Here is a 22043-nt window from a genome sequence, read left to right as displayed (position 1 = left end):
CGGGGAGGCTCAGGTAGACCTGTTTGCCTCCTCAGAGACCTCCTACTGCCAGCTGTTTTACTCCCTGACCGAGGGAACACTCGGCACGGACGCACTGGCACACAGCTGGCCCCGGGGCCTCCGCAGATATGCATTTCCCCCAGTGAGCCTACTTGCACAGACCCTGTGCAAAGTCAGGGAGGACGAGGAGCAGGTCCTTCTGGTGGCTCCCTATTGGCCCACCCGGACTTGGTTCCCAGAACCCATGCTCCTCGTGACAGTCCCTCCATGGCCCATTCCTCTGAGGAAGGATCTTCTGACTCAGAGACGGGGCACCCTATGGCACCCGCATCCAGACCTCTGGAAACTCCATGTCTGGTCCCTGGACAGGACACAGAGGTTCTAGGTGACTTACCCCCAGAGGTACTTAACACCATCACTTCTGCGCGAGCGCCGTCTACGAGATGTGCGTACACCTTGAAGTGGAACCTGTTCGTCGAATGGTGTTCCTCTCACAGAGAGGACCCCCGAAGATGTTTGATAGGGTCAGTGCTTTCCTTCTTGCAGCAAGGGTTGGAGTGAAGGCTGTCTCCCTCCCTCAGTACATGCTGCCGCTATTTCAGCATATCATGACCACATAGATGGCAAAACAGTTGGAGAGCACAACCTGGTTGTCAGGTTCCTTAGGGGGGGCGAGACGATTAAATCCTCCTCGTCCCCCCTCCATACCCTCTTGGGACCTTTCTCTGGTGCTTCGAGCACTTCAGGATGCTCCCTTTGAGCCTTTGCAGTCAGCAGACTTAAATCTTCTCTCCTTGAAGACTTTGCTGCTGATTGACCAGGCCTCGATCAAGAGGGTAGGGGACCTGCAAGCATTTTCGGTTGAAGAATCGTGCCTAGAGTTCGGGCCGGGTGACAACCATGTTGTACTGAGACCCCGGCCTGGCTATGTACCCATGGTTCCTACCACTCCCTTTAGAGATCAGGTAGTGAACCTGCAAGCGCTGCACCTGGAGGAGGCAGACCCAGCCCTGGCTTTGCTCTGTCCCGTTCGCGCTCTGCGTATGTACGTGGACAGAACTCAAAGTGTCCGGACCTCAGACCAGCTCTTTGTCTATTACGGAGGCCAGCAGAAGGGAAAGGCTGTCTCCAAGCAGAGGATGGCCCACTGGATAGTGGATGCCATCGCCTTGGCTTACCAAGCTCAAGGCTTGCCGTGCTCACTCAGGTTGCATGCACACTCCACAAGAGGCATTGCATCCTCCTAGGCGCTGGCACGTGGCTCCTCGCTAACAGATATCTGTAGAGCTGTGGGCTGGGCGACACCTAACGTTCGCTAGATACAATAGCCTACGTGTAGAGCCCATGTCCTCCCATGTTCTCACCCTAAACGGGTAGAAGCTCTGTGAGTACCGGCTCTGTTGGCTTGCTGCACCCTACTCTGCATCCTTATTGCCCCAGAGTCAAACCTGTTGAGTCCTCCAACACCCTTGGCCAGGACATGGCGGAGCGTCCGGTGCCAGGCCTTTATCCGATGAATCCTTGAGAACCGGGTCTAGGCAGGGTCCTATATGTGTGAACCTACGGGGATCCCATGTCTGTATATTCTCCATGGCTGCTCCTAAATGGAAGCCTGTGTCTTTCCCTTGGGCTAAGTCACCCTCTATTCACATGCAGTACAACCCTCGGGTTAGTCCATATGTGTATTCCCACATAACTCTCTTTAAGAATGTGGCTCCCGCAGCGTTCCCCTCCCTCAGATCGGGCACGCTTTCCCAGTGATATCCAATAATCTCACTGTATGGGTTATCACGGAACAACAGTCAAGTCAAGTCAAGTCAAGTTTATTTGTATAGCGCTTTTCACAATACAGATTGTATCAAAGCAGCTTCACAGTATTAAATTTAAATAATACAACAAAGTTTGTTTCAATAGGAATTTATTGATTGATAAAATTAAATTAAATATCCCCAAAATATCCCCAACTGAGCAAGCCAAAGGCAACAGTGGCAAGGAACCGAAAAACTCCATCAAGTGACCTAATGGTGTCCTAAAACTCCATCAGGTGACCTAATGGAGAAAAAAAACCTTGGGAGAACCCAGGCTCAGTCGGGGGCCAGTTCTCCTCTGGCATTAATGAGCTAGAGGCCGGATTGTAGTTTGAACTGTGGGATTATATGAATGCCTGGCTGAAGAGATGCGACTTTAATCTAGTTTTAAACTGGGAGAGCGAGTCTGAGCAACGAACAGTATCAGGAAGACTATTCCAGAGTTTTGGAGCCAAATGTGAAAATGCTCTCCCTCCTTTGGTGGTTCTGAATATCCTAGGTATGACCAAAAGCCTTGAATTTAGTGATCTTAAAGAGCGCGATGGATTATAGGGAGATAGAAGATCCGTTAAATAGACTGGAGCTAAGCCGTTTAGGGCTTTATAAGTCAGTAGCAATACCTTGTAATTAATACGGAACTTTATAGGTAACCAATGCAGTGATGATAAAATCGGTGTTATATGATCATATTTTCTTGATCTCGTAAGAACTCTAGCGGCGGCATTTTGGACTAACTGTAGCTTGTTTATTGAGGATGCAGGACAACCAGCTAATAAAGCATTATCCAGTCTCGAGGTCATGAATGCATGAACTAACTTTTCTGCATCAGAAACTGATAGCATATTACGTAGCTTAGCAATGTTTCTAAGGTGGAAAAAGGCTGTTTTTCCACCACTGTTTTCCAACAGTGACAGATACACTCGGTGTAAGCCCTCTCCTATCGTCCGTCCAGGCAAGAAGGTGTGGAGGCTTACACAGGGCGCTGGATGGGGTGCAGCAGCTGTGGCCCTTTAGTAGGGATTCCTATTTGTCGGTCTCGACGTGGCGTCGACTGACCGACCGTAAGGGAACGTCTCGGTTACATATAGTAACCCTCGTTCCCTGAGGGAGGGAACGGAGACGCCACGTCCCGTTGCCACATCTGCTGCTGCCCGCCGGGGCAACCAGCTTTCCAGGCTTGGCTCCTCAGCAAAAAACTGAAGTGCAATCACACCAGCTGCTTATTATACCCACGCTGCGAGGCTGCACAGCTGATGCAAATGATTGCAGGCCAATGTGTATTGGCTTGTTTTAGTTTCACTCGAAGTAGATTGGCCTCTCTAGCGAGATTCCTATTAGTCGGTCTCGACGTGGCGTCTCCGTTCCCTCCCTCAGGGAACGAGGGTTACCATATGTAACCGATACGACATGCAAGATGATCTAAAATGTTGAAAATCTACTACCCTGAAAATAATTAAAGTTTACAGACATGGAAAACAGGAATAACAAGTCTTAAACTTTTCCAAGGAAAGCTGTAAGTGGAGCAATAAATGGTTACGACTTTGTTTTAGAGTCACCAGCTTACAAGACACTCACACAGCCATGAGTTTAGGGTCACATAAAACAATAAGACAAGTGAGAACTCACACAATCAAATCCAGAAATTAGCTGTATGTGCACAGATGAATTCTGCATTTATCTTTCTAGCATTTTGTGTGAGGTTGTGTAATAGAAAGCAAGCTTACGTTTGGTATTGAGTCTCCTTCTGTATACCTCCTCTAATGGTGAGCGAATGGTGGTAAGAAAAACACATTTTTTGTTAGCTATGACAGCACACAGCAAACACAAATGGCAATTATTAAAACTGGCTGTTATTATTAGTTATTGACTGATAGGTATTTTTTAAAGGTCAAAATCTAAAGAGCAGGGCAGCCAATGGCCAGTGTAATGCAGATTAAATAAAGGTTAAGGGTGTAATTTATGTGCCACTATAACAACACCAAATGGAATTGAAAGAATAATGACTAGCTGTGCCCAAAATTGTGTACTTTCAGGCTATGTACCGCATTTGATGAAGACCTTACTTCTTGACCATACATAAAGTTTGGGTCCCACTTTATATTAGGTGTCTTGAATTACTATGTACTAACATTTAAATTAATAATTTGATACAATCCACTTAATGCGTACATACATGTTTTTACATAGTACAGTTACACTTTATTTTAAGGTGTCATTGTTACAATGTAATTATTTATGTATTGAGTAATATTAATTAACTACATGTACTTACTATAGGGTTAGGGTAGGATTAGGGTTTGGTTGAGGGTTAGTTGCATGCAATTATGCCTAATTTACTGTTATTACTATGGTAAGTACATGTAACAATGTAACAAGGACACTGCAAAATAAAGGGTTACCCATAGTACTTATAGTTTTAAAATATCTGAATGCAATTAATTTCTGTAATTACATCTATAATTACACTGTTGACTATTCCCTTACCTCTTAACCCACCCTTAAACCTACCACTAAACCTGTCCCTAACCTTACCCTTATCCTACCTTAATTGCATCAAAAGTGTTTACAGTACAACGTGAACACAATAAGTACATTAAAAAAATGTAACGCAAGTACATAGTAGTTAAAGAGCCACATAATATATAGTGTGACCAAAGTTTGTTCTATAAAGTTTGAATTTGTACATGCTACTTCCGTCATTGTCATGTGACCTACAACATCAGGCCAACGCTCGGCAGAAGAGTAGGTCATCTGGGTTATTTGTTTACTCTTTTATAAATACTGCTTTTCAGCCATACCTTATATCCTGCTATTCAAACATTACAGTAACTACATTTGGATGCTGAAACTGCATGCAAAACAGGTTTCCCCGTAAACCCTTACTGCCTGCCATTGGTCAGACAAACATCTGATTTAGAACAACTTTTATTTCTGTTAATTAGCCAATTGTACACACTTGTGAGACAAATATCTCAAATGGACAAATATCAGCTAATATATCAGTCTACATTTACCTTTACATTTGCATAAGTTTATCACTAATTAACATGCACAGAGGTTTTAGACAGCTGTGAAAAATGTAAAGAGCTAAATTGCCCTTAACATTAGTCTTGACTGCATCAGGACAGGTGTTTAGTGAGATCTGAGGGAGAAAGCAGTACCTCTGTCTGCACTGTCCACAGACACTGGAGTGCTGGAGAGCAGCTGAGCCTGTAGATTCTCTATTTCAGAGTTCTTACAGCTTAACAGCTGCTGTAAACTCATGATCTCTGCCTGAGAGAGGAGAATGAATTCTGTTATTATAATATTGTTAAAAATGTGCAAATGAATTCATTAAAATTGTTTACATGATTAACATGTCATAGTAAATGTTTAGGAGAGTACTGAAAGGATATCCATTATGGAAGGCAGGATTTTTCTTTTTTCATAAAGGATTTTGATGTAACAATATATACTGTATATACAAAACACATTCACAATACAGATCATTTACTGAAACGCAATGTTGCATGTGTCATTTACAACTATCAGTACATTAAAGGAACACGTCGACTTTTTGGGACTTTAGCTTATTCACCGTATCCCCCAGAGTTAGATAAGTCCACCCTTTTCATCTCCGTGCGTGCCATAACTCTGTCTGACACACCCACCGCTAGCCTAGCTTAGCACAAAGACTGGAGGTAAACGGCTCCAGCTAGCATACTTCTCCCAATAAGTGACAAAATAACGCCAACATTCTCCTATTTACATGTTGTGATTTGTATAGTCACAGCGTGTACAAATAACAAGGTCACATGAGACACAGCCATCTTCTAACCGTATACATACTGGGAACTATATTCTCAGAAGGCGAAGCACTGCTACTTCTGCGGAGTGATTCACTCCAACTCTGAGCAAACTCTCTGCGCCTCACCACGGGGCTTCTCAGGAGCTGCGAGCAAATCACTCCACCCAAGTAGCAGTGCTTCGACCTATATATATAGACGCTATATCTTGAAACAAACTTTTTTGCATTATTTTCCTGTTATCTCTGTAAAGCTGCTTTGAAACAATCTGTATTGTAAAAAGCGCTATATAAATAAACGTGACTTGACTTTGGGGAACCAGGTCTGCGTGGGCCAATACGTCCTCCCTGACCTTGCACAGGGTCTGTGCGTATAGGCTCACAATGCATACTTGCAAAGGCCCCGGGGCTAGCTGTGGGCCATTGCATCCGTGCTGAGGGTCTCCTCAGTCAGGGAGTAATATAACTGGCAGTGGTATGTGTCCGGAGAGGCAAACAGGTCTACCTGAGCAGCTCCAAAGTGCCGCCAAATCAGCTGGCCCACCTGGGGGTGGAGTCTCCACTCTCCCAGGAGTGTGATCTGTCATGAGAGCGTGTCGGCTACACGATTGAGCTCGTCTGGAATATGTAAGGCATGAAGCGACCCGAGTATGCCTGGGGATTAGCCCAGCGGGAAAGCCCCCACTGTGATCTTCAGATCACCCTGCATATCAACCAAAGTAGTCTTCTGCTGAGCAGAATAACTAGATTAGAGAGGATAGCGGAGGGGACACCACCTCTTACGAGGTATGGAGTCTCAATCTCAGCATTGAGATGGAAATCTTCCCGCAGTGGGTACATGACTCATCCACGAATACTACCTCAGCGTGCTTACAACCCAGACATGAAAGGCAGTGATTGTGATTGTCAGCCGAGGCTAAGAAACGACTGCATCCAGAAACGCACGGGTGGAATGACATCTTGAAAAAGACGCAAAAAACACACTCGTGTTACTCTTTCAGAGGAAAAGCTATTGTGTGCTGAAGTGCACAGGGGAAGATCACCTGCACAACATGCAGAGATTCTCTCGAAGGTGATTACCGCTGATGCACCAAAACACAGGAAACTCTTCCGGGTTCTGAAGACCACTCATAGATGAAAGCAGAGCTGAATCAGTGCAGAAATGCTCGGCTCTGAAGCAAAAGCTTACTGAGTGTCTCTGCACGCCATACCCACAGCATGGGGCGTGGTTTGCGATGCAAATCTTACTCACCAATGTCCATTGGTTGTGTCTGTTAAAAATCGAAGGTGATAGGGCTCTCAGGCGCGATACTAATTTGTCAGGCACTGAATTAACTCGTAGGGCCCTATTTTGCACCCAGCGCAATTGACTTTGTACAGCGACGCATGTATCATTCCTATTTTGCATCCGACGCACAGCAGACTTTTCCCTCGACAGACGCACGTCGGTAAATTAGGGAATGAACTTGCACTCCCGGGGGTGGTTCAGCAAAAAGAGGAGGTGTGTTCCACATGAGGGAAATCATCGTGGTGTCCATGAAGATGTGAGAAAATAGCCATTATTCTAGCTTACACATTTACCAAATTTATTATACGCCTGTTTAACCAAAGCTAATTTGGGTGGGTTTCTCTCAGCCCCATACAATGTCACTTCTCTGTCTTTTACGACCCTGACGAGAACGTCGGTCTCCTCGGCTGTGAACCGCTCCTGGTGTGCTCCTGGCAAATCCGCCGTTATAATAGCAATTCGCCATGGAACAAGCGTGCCTGCTCTTAAAGGGAATGTGAGATGATGCTTTGATTGGTTTATTTCATGTTACGCCCAAACCACACCTATGAGTAATGTAGCTACTTCAGACCAACCCATTTTAGATTTGTGTCGGGCACAAGAGTAATGTATCCCGCTGGTATAATAGCAACAGCGCCCGAGATCCGCCCACAAAGTTACTTGCGTTTCGCGTTTGATACTTGCGTTTCAGATCGTTAAAATAGGGCCTGTAGTGACTGACTGGGAACTCAGGGAAAACAGCAATGGGAACCGAATGAAAATTAAGCCAAAACAGAACGAGGTTGTTACAATATCAACATCCATTCAGTATTTAGCAACCATCAATATGACAGGTTTATGTGATACTGTTAATAAAACAAAATTTAAAGGGATAGTTCACTTTGAAATTAATTTTTGGTATGTTTTAGCTTACCTCAAAGGCATCCAAGATGTAGGTGTCTTTTTTTCCGCAGTAGTTTCAATTTTGATATTTTTAGGTCAAACCGTTCTTGTCTGTCAGTCATATAATGCAGGTCTATGGTCATTATCTCAAAACACAAGCACAGAGTCCAAATTAAAACAATTCCCCGTCGTCCAAATTAAACAATTCCCCATCGTAAGTACACATTGATAGCCTAAGACACGAAACGAGCGGTTTGTGTGAGAAAACGAACAGTATTTATATCGTTTTTACCTCTTATACGCAGCCATGTCGAAGTGATCTGCTCTGACGTGTACGCAGACTGGTGCATAGATATATACACTAGATGTCGCCTTAAAGACATTCGTTCCAATGAACTGCCGTAGACAAGGCGAGATCTAGTGTGTATATATCTATGCACCAGTCTGCGCACACGTCAGATCAGATCACTCGGACATGGCTGTGTATAAGTGGTAAAAACGATATAAATACTGTTCGTTTTCTCACACAAACCGCTCGTTTCGTGTCTTAGGCCATCAATGTGTACTTACGATGGGGAATTGTTTAATTTGGACGACGGGGAATTGTTTTAATTTGGACTCTGTGCTTGTGTTTTGAGATAATGACCATAGACCTGCATTATATGACTGACAGACAAGAACGGTTTGACCTAAAAATATAAAAATTGAAACTACTGCGGAAAAAAAGACACCTACATCTTGGATGCCCTTGAGGTAAGCTAAAACACACCAAAAATTAATTTCAAAGTGAACTATCCCTTTAAGTCATTATTAATTGACAATCTGCTGCAGCTCATTTGTCTTTTGATCACAAGTTTGAATATATGGAAGTACAAATTAGATTTCAGAGCTACATTGGAAGATTGTCAGTGAATAACAACTTACATTTGGGCCTGTTCCTCAAACAGGACACAAAACATATGAGTCATATTTGTGTGGCAGTACCTGTGTCACCTTGAGTTTCTGCTCATACTGCATCTTCTCTTGTTCCAGCTCATCAACTCGATGTTTGAGCATCTTGAGCTCCTGGAGCAAGTTCTTATTGCACAAAATAATATATATATATATACAGTATATATAAAAAAAATAACATTTCAGCAAATATTACAATGTATTTCATTTCAAAATCCCCCCACTGAATGGTCTAATTATTCTGACAAAAATGTGCCGTGGTAAAAATGCTTTCTGCAGAAATACCATTGATACCAGAGTTGTGATACATTATTGTAATGCATTGTGGTTGCCAAGGTAAATTTAGGCAGAAACCCTGTTCTCGGAGGGCTACCTTTCTGCAGATTTGTGGTTCAACCCTGGTCTAATACACTTGTCTTAATTAGCTGGTTCAGGTGTGTTTAATTACAGGAGTGTTGGAGAGAGCTGAACATTTCAGGAAGGTACATCTCCAGGAAAAGCACTGGGCTCCCTTCTGTAAGGGTTAAACAATATGAAATATTTTTTCTAGCAATTTGAACATAACTACATCCCCAAAACTACAACTGTCAGGTCAAAAGTCACATTCTAACAACCATCCCAGTCCTGCCAGAACTTCTTAAGTAACGTTATATGCTGCTGTAGAAGTCACCATTTCCATGGCAATAGGAACGGCAGCCAGCAGGATAGTTTTTGCAGGCTAGCTAGATTATATTAGCTACCACTAATGCTATAGGTGGCATGGTATTTTTTAGGGTTAGAAGATAAAACACAAAGAAGTTTAAGTGCAAAAAAATGCAGCATTTGAAAAACATTGCATTCTAAATATCATATACAAACCTAAGATGCCTAAGGAGAAAATAAATGGAAAAACACAAGGCCTAGTAAAAGTGTGTGGTCAATGATGAGCATTATTAAAGCTCATACTAAAATAAACATTGTTAATCAATAACAATACATAAACAAAAAAAATGGCATCCCTTTTATACAATACATTTCTAACTCTAATTCATAAGCACACACAATATATTGGCAGCAATCACAGACTATGAGATACAAGGGGTGCCTACACTTATTCCACAGTTCCACGGTGTTTGAGTTTGTCTAAATGTCCAGATCTCAGACCTACCACTGGCTTTGGCTCAGTCAGAAAGGCTTGCACTGGGTCACTGCCACAACCTTCCTCTGGGACCATCTCCGCTGGCTTCTCTGGGATCTTACTAGAGATATCTTGCCGAATCCTACACATCTGCTCCTGAAGCTCGCTAATCAGATTCACTACGCTCTGTCAGAGAGGGGTTGGGATAGTAAAGAGAGGAAGAACCAAATGAAATAAGGTAAGAGAGAGTGGAAAGAATGGATTATGGGAAGCAGACATGGAGTGGTTTCCTTCCTATCTGTGCTCTGCAGGTTACTTGATCAACTAGATTTTAAAATCTCCCGTCATCTTAGCTTGATTTAAGTCCTAATATATCCTTTCCTAGAGTCCTTGTTTTTTCCAAGCCATTAGCAATCATGCATAGCAACATGAGATTGTGATTATCTATCATTCAGTGTCATTATACATAGACACAGTTCAGTAGTATTACAAGCACTAGGTCTAGTCCAAATATGAGATTATTTAAAAGGGGTCATATATTGGTACATGCACTTTAAGTTGATTGTACTGAAATGTGTGTTGGCAGTGCCTGTACACAACCATCATAAAATAATAATCCATCCAGTGTTTTTTTTAAAAATCTCCTTATATGTTTTCCCCCCTCTCAGATCAAGCCGTTCGACCTAGTGATTGACAGCAGCGTTTCAACACAGACCCGCCCTCGCTCGTAAGCGAGCTGTCTGTCATCATAGTCCGCGCGTCATCGTTGACACGCTGGAGCACTGTCTATGAGCAGAATGGCGTCTAAGCGATTGTGGTGTTCTGTTCTTGTGTGTAATAAGGAACACAGCAGTCATTTTGATGTTCCTAAATCTGAAGACGCAGTGGCTGAGTATTGTTTTCGAAGGGAATATTCCCCACGATCAAAGTCAATGCTTTCATGTTTGCGCGAATCATTTCACACACCAGACTGCTCGAGGGTCAGTATAAAGTTGGTTTTGCTAAGAAGCTGCTCCTGAAAAAAGGATCGGTACCAACTATTCGTGTTCCTGCTGCACCTCCAGAAGAAGAAACGAGTGTGACGTTTTATTAACCTTTATATTAATATTTATATTAATATTAATCTTTGCAAATCGCTAGCATGCTTCACGATGAATGCGGCTATTTTTACACTCAGGGTACATTACGGCATGTTTTCTATGTACAACGTTCTCGATATAATTTATAATCCCACGTTTATAATGAACACCGCGTTATGGTTATTGTGTTATTATTTCAAACGGTGTACGCACAGAACAGAGGGGCGGGGTGAGCAAAGCTCATTATCATTTAAAGACACATGCTCTTAAAACGGCGTGCTGAAAACAGAGCTGTTTTTGACCAGGTAAAATGAGTGTTTTCTTACAATACTAATGAGAATTTTTAATTAAAGTATATTACAAACTTTTAATTTAGACCCTAAAGAATCATATTAGCTTGTACAAAAATGGCATTATATGACCCCTTTAAGATAATAGATGTGTCTATGTACACCATGTAAATCTACAGCATCTATTTCTAGTGTGTGTTAGATTAACTCCTCAAACTATTGCAAGAGGAATCTGACAGAAGTAACATTCTAGTTTAAAATAATATGTTACATAAATGTCTCTTAATGTCCCATAAAAACAAAAACTGGTTAGTATTTTTACAAGCACATTTTAAATATTATTATTATTATTATTATTATTTATTATTATTATTTATTATAAGGTGAGTACCTTACCAAAAAGTTAAGTGTAATCACAAGACCATGTCAGCTTTTTACAAATTGTTGTTTGTTTCTTTCTGCGTTTCCAAGTCACTCGCATGGTTAGGGTGGAACATTTCAGGACATTCGAGAACATTATTCAACAGCACATCTACTTTTAAAACAAACCACAATGAGAAAACATGCTGTCTGCTCCCATCAGCCTGGGCTTTCTGAAATCAACTTCTTTAGACGAGTACATTTCTCACCCATCCATTTCACACAAGCCAAGGTCTCAAATATAAGAGCCTTTGTTAAAGAGCCAAGTGAATAAATGTCTTTTCCAGGATATACTGTGTGGGTAATCATGATTTGAACACAAACCAGCTTCTAATGTAGCGTTTGAAATAACTTCATCGTCTGGGTACTAATCTTTAAAAACATATCAAGTTAACTCATAATTTAATTCATAAAGCTGTCATTAGCTGAGGAACTTGGCTTTCCTGTGTGAACCATAATAGCTTAATGACCTAAAAAAATAACAAAGTTTAGTATGTCAGGCACCAAAAGCAGTGACAAAAATAACTGTAGATTTCAAAAGCAAAGACAGCAATAAAGTTAATCAAATTCAAGATTTTCAATTGTCAAACCTAGCTTCCTGTAACATATTTCACACCAAAGGGAGCTGTGTTCTAATAAAAGTTAATAGTCGTCATAGTTGTAGTTAATAGTTAATGTGTCCAGCACGTGGATGAAAGAACTTTCATGTGAGACGCCATTGGACACCAACAGTGTGATAAACTAGATGGTAAACTGGCCTATCTATAGCAGGTAGAAGACCGAGACCTTGTGTGAGAGAGAGATAGAGAGAGAGAGAATGGCATGCTACTGGAATGATCACGGGCGGATTGGTTCCATTCTTTCACTGTATGAAGCCAAGCAGTTGTCAGACGTCACATTGAGGTCATTCCTAACACTCTACCCATGCTAAAAACATTCTGGCTATTTGTCGGTTAGACTCAGCTTCGATACCACTCTAGTTAATTACACAGAAATTTGTTCTGCTTGTGATGAATACAGCCCATGTTTAAATGAAAGGTACACAACCGCACAAACACATACAGCTCATGCCAGCACATCGTAATGCCAGAGGGAAGGTATATTTTAAATCAACCAGTTATATACCACAGTTCATAGTAATTACATGAAAATAGCACACAGTAAATTAAAAGACACATTTGTTGACATAAGCCCAAACACTATCTTACAAGCACTCATTTCAAACCACCGCTTTTGTGCCAGCAGTTTTAACACTTAAGTAACACTTAAAATTTTTCCCTGAACAACACACAGTACAGTTTATAAGACTTTGTTTGCAATATTCTGATTCAAAACACTTCACAGTTTTAATACAAACAGTGTTGTCTAGATGGGATTCACTTTGCTTTTTCACATATTTTTACACACCTACAGTTCTTACAGTATATGTATTGATAGACTAAATGTCTTTTCCAGGATATACTGTGTGGGTAATCACGATTTGAACACAAACCAGCTTCCAATGTAGCGTTTGAAATAACTTACACCTACAGTTCTTATAAGTATTGATAGACTAAAATTTGGCCCCCACCTTAACAGTAGTGGTATTGTTCTTGTGCATGAAATTAGATCACATCATTTCATTATAGCAATTTTAAAAATGAAAATAGCATCATTACCGCTGATTACCCCCTGCTCTCTAGATCAGTATCAGCACTGAGCATTGAAATATCCATTTCGGTGGCAAAAATTCTGCAGAATTTGAGTTCTATATAGCACAGATGCATGGTTTTTAGTCTGAAGAAGAAGGCTTGGGTCCATGAGACCATGAGTCTTACTTCAGTGACTGAAAATTGCTGTGAAATGGCAATGATAATGTTTACATTATAACCAGACTATGTTTAGTCTTCAATCTGCATCTTTTAATCTACTTTGTGTGCAATCTGAATATTATATGGTTCTTCTTAAATTTCATCAGAGTTGTACCTCAGCTTTATGTTGTCTCTCAGCAATGTTGATGTGTTTGTCCTCCATGTTCCCCAGTTTTAGTTTTAGATAGGAGACTTCCTCCATCAACCCCAGCTTCTGTGACTCTTGAGAACTCCTGCCCAGAAGTTCCTATTAGAGTCCACACACACACATACTTGTAAATATACATATATAACTTACACACAAATAAGTGAAACTAAGAAACCGTCCACTGAAGAAGGCATAAAGTCCGTTCAAAATCTCTGTACTTTGCTGTTCCACAATGGCTAAATATACACAGGTTATGCGGGCTAAATTTATCTACTTCTCTTGCAGGGACTGACACATGAGTGAGTGAGAGAGAGAGAGGTAGAGAGAGAGAGAGAGAGAGAGAGAGAGAGAGAGAGAGAGAGGTAGAGAGAGAGAGAGTTGAAGTGCTCTGATCGTGGAGGGAAAAGTACATTACATTTGAGCATAGTAAACAGAAAAGGTGTTGAAATGAAGTGACTGAACAGACTGTTGTCTCAAACACTGAATTAAAGACAAAATGAAAAATATTTTACAGATATTTTGATAAGATATTTCAACATCAGAAAGTGTGCATTTGACATGAAAGGCTGAACTGAAATTGGGTAAATTAACTGTGAAAAAGTAGCCTATTTCCCATATGAAGACAATCAAATCCAAATTCAGATCAATCCTAACTGATGATCACCTGAATGCCTGCGTGCCACCAGCAGCTACAGCCCTGATTTCAATCGATTGGCGGATTTGTTTTAATGCAAGTCAACTGAATAAGTGGTTGATCTGAACTCTTGGTATAAAAGTTTGAGCACCCCTGGTGTAAAACATAAAAGCAGCATCTTGCCTTCTTTGATCTCGATGGTTAAACTCAGACACTGAACAGGAATATATTTAACAATACAGAAGCCCAAAAAACCTGTTTAAAATGTCGGTAGCTTGTGCTGAGGGGTTTTACGTGAGCTTTGAGACTTTCAAAGACAGCATATGGAAAATATTAGGCCCCTGTCACTGGAATTGGATTTGCCTTTGAAGGCCAAAACCTCAATGACCACAGGCACATGCCCTAAAAAACTTCCAATCTGAAGGCTGGAGATTTAATCAGCAATAGAGCTTTCAAAGCAAAGGCGAGTTAAACAGAAATATGCAATTAGCTTACAAGTAAAATTAGATTTGGAAGCAGAGGAATGTGAATTTAGTCTTTGAAAATGGTATGGATAGGTACAGAAGTCTCACCATGCCTTGAAAGAGTATATATTTATAAATGGTCCTAATGGCTCTAACAGGAACGGCTCTAGCAGGTCTACTAAAACATCAAAGCTTTAAGAACACTTTTCTCACTTCTCACATATTTTCACACTACACTCTACACAATACTACAGTTGTCAACTAATTCCCAAGCTTGTTAAAATTCCCAAATCAACCCAGGCCTTGGAATACTGCCACCACTTTAATATTTGGGTTGCCAAGGTGATGTGGTAACCAGATTCCTGGAATCCCACCCAAGAATGTCCTAACAGATGCCAAAGTTCCTTTTCGGGCACATCAGGTGCAGATTATTCTATTAATGTAAGCTGGTGCCTTAGAAAAGATATTAGAATATATTAAAATAAAAGCAGTTTAAAGGGAAAATCTAGAGCAACTATATTTTTTATATTTTCTGAATCACAAATCTAGGAAGAATCCTTAGTCTAAGTCTTAATGCTATTTTGATCTCTAGATATGGCTCGGCTCCCTGCAAATAGAATAAAAAAGTGACAAATCAACTAAGAAACCAGAGCACCCAATCTGATTAATGCATGACTGTTCATTTGAACATCCACCAAGCCTATTAAGAAACTTGGCCTGCCCAGTCAGGGTGAAGCAATGTAAGCAGGGTTAGTCATAAACAGCAGAACTAATGATGTAGAGTAAATGTGTAAAAGGGTGATCTTCGCATTTTGCACAGTGCATATCAGTATTGTTAGCTTTGTAAATCTGACACAGTTAAATGCAGACTTGACAAAGAGGCTGTTATAAAAGTATGGGCCAGTTAATTTTTTTTATTTAAATATAGTAAAAGTGCTGGTGGAAAGTACTAATGACTAATGAATTTATTACTATATAGACCTATATAGGTCTATAACCAATATATATATATATATATATATATATATATATATATATATATATATATATATATATATATATATATATAATTCAATTTAATAAGTGATAATACTGCTTTGTAATGTAATGATGTCAAATAATATTTTCATGTAGACAAAAAAATCTCTCTGAGAGCTTGTGATGGATTCACAACAATTCTTAAGTGTTTGAAATTATTTCTAATAAAAATATGCAAATTAAAATAATCTTCTATTTTAATAAAAATTACCAATACCTGTTGAAGCATCTGCTCAGTGGAGTTGAGTTTGTGCTGATATTCCCCAAGATAATTCTCTAGGTCTCTGATCTTCTGTCCCTGAGCCTCCACCTGATCCGTCAAAACACTCACCTGAGAAACAAGTTTAAAAGTTTGTTCATTTGAGGTACATCATCTTTGTCCATTGTCCTACTAAAGTTGTTTTCAGGTCTATGAGAAAAACATCAATTTCAGTCTACTCATTACTGTGTTCAGAGTCATACTAAATAAAAAATATTGTATCATACAGATTTTCAAACAAATTAAAGCCATTTAGCGTATTCTCGTCAACCCAGTTGATCAGGAATATGCAGGGCAAGCACCTACTCTGCACTACTGTCAAAAACCCAACAAGCCAGAACAGGACTAATCCGTAAAGCCTTGTCTGTTCCCATGAAACACCACGAGTGTACTGGCTTTTTTTCCCCAAGTGTTTTTTGTACACTTGTAGTACAATGGCTTCAGTTATTTTATCCAACAACTAAACAGGTTTTTCTGAATGTATTTATAAAAAATATATTTAGTATTGAAACAGAATACTTACAAGTTTACTTTTAGTACATTGATATTAATACTTACTACATAAAATATCCTTAAAAATGTACTTGAACTTTACTAAAGTAGCCTACACTTAATAAAATGAACTTGAAGTATACTTATTTTTTTCGTAAGGGTGGTCATTAAATGATTCACAATTATGTCTAAAAGATTTACCTTTTTCTCTCAGTGTTGATTATGTACAGTATTTTTATCGAAACATACAAAAATGTTTTAGGAATAATGTTGAATTTTGAATTTCATTTAATTTCATACAATACTGATATCTAAACTATTTGTTGCAACGTCAATACTGTCTAGATGGACATCAGTAAATTATTTGTAACAGACTGCCCTATGTTTTACCTGTAAAACAAGAGACTCTTTATCCCCTTCTAGACGAGACAGACGCTCCTGGTAGCTCTCAGCATTGCCTGGGCCTTGCACGTTGACCTGGAGTTCACAGGTGTTTAGAGTTATGTTTACAATCAGTAGAGAAGAAAGCGAAATCCTAAACTGTGCCAACGCTATCTCATGACCAATTTGTATGAATTCGTACGAGTGAGTAAAATGTGACTGATTCGTACGAATTCGTACGACCTTTGTAAGATTTGTCTAAACCCCAGTGATGGTTATGTTTAGGGGCGGGGTCAGAGGTAGGTCATTCGTACGAATTCATATGAATTGGGCAACTCGTAAAATATGTACGGTTTAGCAAAAATCGTACAAATTCGTACGAGTGAGGTCGTCTGAATTTGTACAAATTAGCCACATCCTAAAATTCGTACGAATTGTCGTGAGATCGGGTTGACTATGCAGCATGAAGGCCACAGCTACCTTTACAGATGTGAACAGTAAATGGCTTTTATAGTTTTTCACAATCCTGATTCAGTTTCTATTGAATATGTCACAGCAAGTTTGCAAAACTTCACATTACCCAACCCACCTACGGTTTAAAAAAGGAATTTCTTAAGAGGTTTATTTGTTCTGATCAGGTTTATGTACTCAAGCTCCATGCAGTAATGTTGTGGGACTTGGAATATGTCAATGATGTGTGAAATACTGTCTAAAAAGATTTAAGTTTGAATTTCTGATCTATGCCACAATGTGAAACACAATGAATGCTCTGCATTATGCCAGAGAAAACTTGAATGGTTGTTCTGATGTTTTATTAAATGTGTGTTGTATGCATGTTCACAAAATGTAATTAAATAAAGTGCATGTTTGCAATTTAGGAGTATAAAGGTAACAAAACAAACAAAAAAAACTGTAAAAAATATAATGCATTATACAGGGCAGAAAAGTGACTTAGTTTAAGCAATTATACTACTGTCTTCTAATCTGATTCTGTTCCAAGATTCCTGATATTTAACAACACTGGTAAAAGTCACTGTTTATGTCACTCCACTTGTCTGTATTGTGAAGTTAAACCAGAGTAGGTAGTTCTGTGATTTTACCTTGAGTACCTGGAGTTTTTTTCTGAAAGTCTGAGGATCTTGGTTCCCTTTTGGAGTGGAACAAGACACTGCGTCTTGGATTGATGCTATGGGACACACCATCAGCGAGACAGGTTTCGTAAGCATTTGTGCAAACATAACCATTTTAATTGGCCGACGACAGTCTATGATGTCATTAACTGAACACCTGTGAGTATAAGAGGGTGTCTGCAATGTACGTCATCCGCTTTTTTTTGTCTTCAGTGGCCGTTTATTTGTAGTAAGGTGTGTTGAAGACGATTTCACAGTATCAGCATTAGCATCAGTTGGCCGAAAGAACGTTTGGTTCAGAGACGGTGCTATCACGCATGCTCAGTATCTCCAGCTCATCGTTCTCCGTATTGAAGGTGTCCGAAAGAAACAGTTCTCCGTTCTGTAGGCTACTGATGATTCGAGAACTGCTGTATCTGTATGTGTAAGTGCGCTGAGCTGAGAACTGCTGCAATCTGAATACACAGTGGACAAAACTAAAAAGTCGAAGCATTTCTGTTTTGATTAACACATTATAAACAATTTACTTTGCACCATAAAACCTTGACAAAAGTTTACGTTCAGAAATGAAATAAGCTGTTCCAGAAAATGTTTAGTGTAATAATGAATGTTTAGTTTGGAGTAGTAACATATACTCTGGGATATTGGTGTCGGAGGGACTGTCAGGCATGTCCAAAAGTGAGTAACTTTAGAAAACTGTGGATCAGCGCTGATGCAAGACGCGAACTGTTTATAACGATTCAGACGAGTGTGGAGCTTATGACAAAATGATTTGAATTGTGTAAATTTGAATTATTGACAAGTGTAATCTAATATTGACTTTAAACGAATATTGAACATTTGAAATTTAACGAATTGAAATGTTTTTATGGCTGAATTTTATAGAAATGTATTTTCAAACAGCTAGTTTTTTGTTCTGTATTTTTTAAAACTGGATATTTGCAGTCTAAGAATTCAGATTCAAGTTTTCAAGATGAAGAACTTCAAATAAAATTTTCTAAAATTCAAAACGTAGAAAATTCAGATCGTACAGAAAGTTGGTCACAGAGGTCATCCACAGGGAAGAGTAGAGGATCTCAAAAAAGTCGAACGGAGCATTTTGGCTGCAGTAGTTTTCTGCCGTAAACATGGTGGTTCAAGAGAATCCGTGTAGGTCCGTGTACTTTTGCGTCTATTCCGTTTTACAACAATGCGAAATTTGATTTCTGCATTTTATTTGCGCATTTCATGGTATGGTCGATGTATTGTCCGGAGGGCTCGTCCAACCCGACTTTCTGTGGCTCGAATTCCCTTTGCTGCCAATTAACCAGTCATCAACTTACGAGGTTGGTGCTGCCTGTAGAGTGGTGAACAATTAACTGGAACACAATGGCCTGGTTTCATAGAAAGGGCTTAGAATAAACCAAGATTATGCCTTAGTTCAATTAGGACATCCAAGTAGCTTTTATAAACGTGCTTTTGAAAAAAAAACACATCATACATCAAAATTAACATAAAATAAATAAATAAAAAGAAATGGGCCTACAGCGCTCTTTATCAGGCATCATGATAAGCACAGTTGTTATTTATTTAGTTCTTTATTATGGCGAGCTCCCCGCAAGTCTTGACCCTGACTGACCCTATGATGTCACTCGTTGTCACCTGGTCAGTGTTAGTCAGTCAGTGACTCCGACGATGTCTGACAAGAAACGAAAATATCTTTCTGGCCATGAAAAACGACAAAAGAAGAGGCTGGTAGAAGAGAAGAAGCAAGAAGATAAAGGTACGTAAGCCTGTATGCTTAATTTTCCGATACCTGTATGGATAATCTGCACTAAAAGTCTTATATTAACATTAGCCTAAATTGTGCTTGTATTAACTTTCGTTATGCTACAGTTGTTTACATGCTAATAACATGCTGCATAAAATTGGTTTAGTATTATACCATTTGCTGTGATGTTAAAGCATTTAACAGAACAATATAAACCCAGTTTGGCTTCTACACTAAAGGGCTAACATTAATTTACTCCTTATGTCCCCTTTCCAGGAGCACTATTAAAGGTGGTATCAGTGATTTCAGGCCCAAAAATATTTTTATCACATTCATCTAATCTTTCCTAACGATCCGCTAGCTGCCCGCCCCATAAGCATGCCGTCAAAAAAACGCGTCTCTGTAGGCAGCCTAGGCTCTGAGATCTGCACACAAAAACAAATGGTTTAGCCAAACACTCAAAACCAAAACAAATAGTGTTCCAACCAATCACTGACAGGGGGAGGGTGTTGTGAGGTTTTGAGCCAGCTTTTTCTTCAGCTCTGACTTCGCGTGCAGCCGTGCACGAGCACAAAACCTCACAGCACCCTCCCCCTGTCGGTGATTGGTTGGAACACTATTTGTTTTGGTTTTGAGTGTTTGGCTAAACCAATTGTTTTTGTGTGCAGATCTCAGAGCCTAGGCTGCCTACAGAGATGCGTTTTTTTGTCGGCATGCTTATGGGGTGGGCAGCTAGCGGATCGTTAGGAAAGATTAGATCAATGTGATAAAAATATTTTTGGCGTTGAAATCACTGATACCACCTTTAAAGTATATGCTGCCAGTAAGCAAAGCTCCAGCTGTTGGTGAGTATAAAGTGGCTGTAAAATGATAAACTTCTGCATTTTAAAAATTAAGTCTAACTTTGTGTATAATTATTTTCTTTATTTCATTGCAGCTCCATCAACCACTTCTATTCCTGGTTCACAACACAGTCATATCACCCAAGAAGCTGACAATGCTGGTAATTTCGGTGTTTTAGTTTAACCTGTAGAGATAGATACATTTCCCACTTGTTGTAGTGTCCTGTCCTTTGCTCATAAATGAAATCTGTCATGAGCGGAGCATGTAATAGCTGTTTTTAAGGACTGATTATTGAGCAACATGATGGAGTTTCCTCCAAAGCTGCTAATGTTGAAAATACATTTTATTTAAAGTAACTTTTTAAAAGAAGATGGCAGATTGCATTTTAAGATTCTCCAGGTTTGATGCTAGGGACAAGGGTCATTTCAGTTCAGTCAGTTAATTACATTATCTTTATTTATTTTTTTAGCAGGTCCATCCACCCCTACCTCCAGCTCCGGTGTCACCCAAGAAGCTGACAATGCTGGTAAGATTAGTCCTACATCAACAATAAATTAACAATTATTCACCGCTAGGAAAACTAACATCCAACATATGTCAACTTACTAAAATTAAGATTTTTTTGTGTTAATCTTCCCCATAGGTCTCTCTCCTGTTGAAGTGGAGAGCAGTACCCACATGCCTTACACCACACCTAGCTCTCTTTCTACTCCTCAATTGGATCCAGCTGACTGGCCAACAGTCATTAATGACAAAGTACGCATTGATCTGGTGAGCAGAGGACCAGCACATGTTGACCACCACTTCACATTTCCAAAAAGACAATCAGACAATAGAAGATTTCACTATCATTTCATGTTTCGATCTCACACAAATGGTGAAAAGGTTAGGAGAAGCTGGTTAACATATTCACAGAAAAGTAATGCTGTCTACTAAAAAAAATCAACAAAGCTCAGTACAGATGGTCAACAAGACTGGATCAATATTGGCACTTAAGCAACATGAAAACAGCCCAGATCATGCAAAAAATGTGCTGTCTTGGGAGGAGCAAGAAGTCAGTCTACGAAAAGGGGAGACAATAGATCAGACTGAATTGTCCCTCTTACTGTGCGTTCACACCGGACGCGAATAGCGCATCAAATGTGTGCCTGCCGCGTCTAGTTATATGCTTGACCACTTTGTGTTAATTTGCGCGTAAAAACAAAAGTTGAAGCGAAATTTACACGCGTCAGAGGCGAAATCCGGAGGCGAAAGTTTCGAAACCCGTTGGCGGCCATCTTTTTTAGATGTTTATCGAGCATTAGCATTAGCATTAATCGAGAGAGTCACCGCTCGTATATGCTCTGGAGAGCAGAAACAGCTGCGTAGGAGACATCGTCGCTGTACTCGGGTCCACCAGACCCTCCGGAGGGTTTCAGGAGTTTCACAATTTGCT

General features: G+C 40.0%; 1 protein-coding gene across 5 annotated transcripts in view; it reads right to left on the bottom strand.

Annotated features, from left to right (window-relative positions):
• The window catches only part of ppfibp2a (PPFIA binding protein 2a), a 56157-nt gene that overhangs the window by 14609 nt on the left and 19505 nt on the right, over positions 1–22043 (bottom strand). Inside the window, exons 2-8 of one of the 5 annotated variants that reach the window (XM_082182917.1) lie at positions 16895–16981; positions 15971–16084; positions 13585–13716; positions 9861–10016; positions 8756–8839; positions 4970–5081; positions 3533–3565 (exon numbers count right to left, since the gene is read on the bottom strand). In XM_082182917.1, the coding sequence (XP_082039043.1) occupies positions 3533–3565; positions 4970–5081; positions 8756–8839; positions 9861–10016; positions 13585–13716; positions 15971–16084; positions 16895–16981 (718 nt within the window). Of the gene's footprint in view, positions 1–3532; positions 3566–4969; positions 5082–8746; positions 8840–9860; positions 10017–13584; positions 13717–15970; positions 16085–16318; positions 16369–16894; positions 16982–22043 lie in introns of those variants that run through there. The other 4 variants (XM_082182916.1, XM_082182920.1, XM_082182919.1 and 1 more) reach the window with 4 other exon arrangements.

The sequence above is a fragment of the Leuciscus leuciscus genome (genome assembly GCF_965113295.1).
Source record: "Leuciscus leuciscus genome assembly, chromosome: 10".
Classification (NCBI taxonomy): Eukaryota; Metazoa; Chordata; class Actinopteri; order Cypriniformes; family Leuciscidae; genus Leuciscus; species Leuciscus leuciscus.
This window is presented reverse-complemented; position numbering and strand designations above follow the sequence as displayed.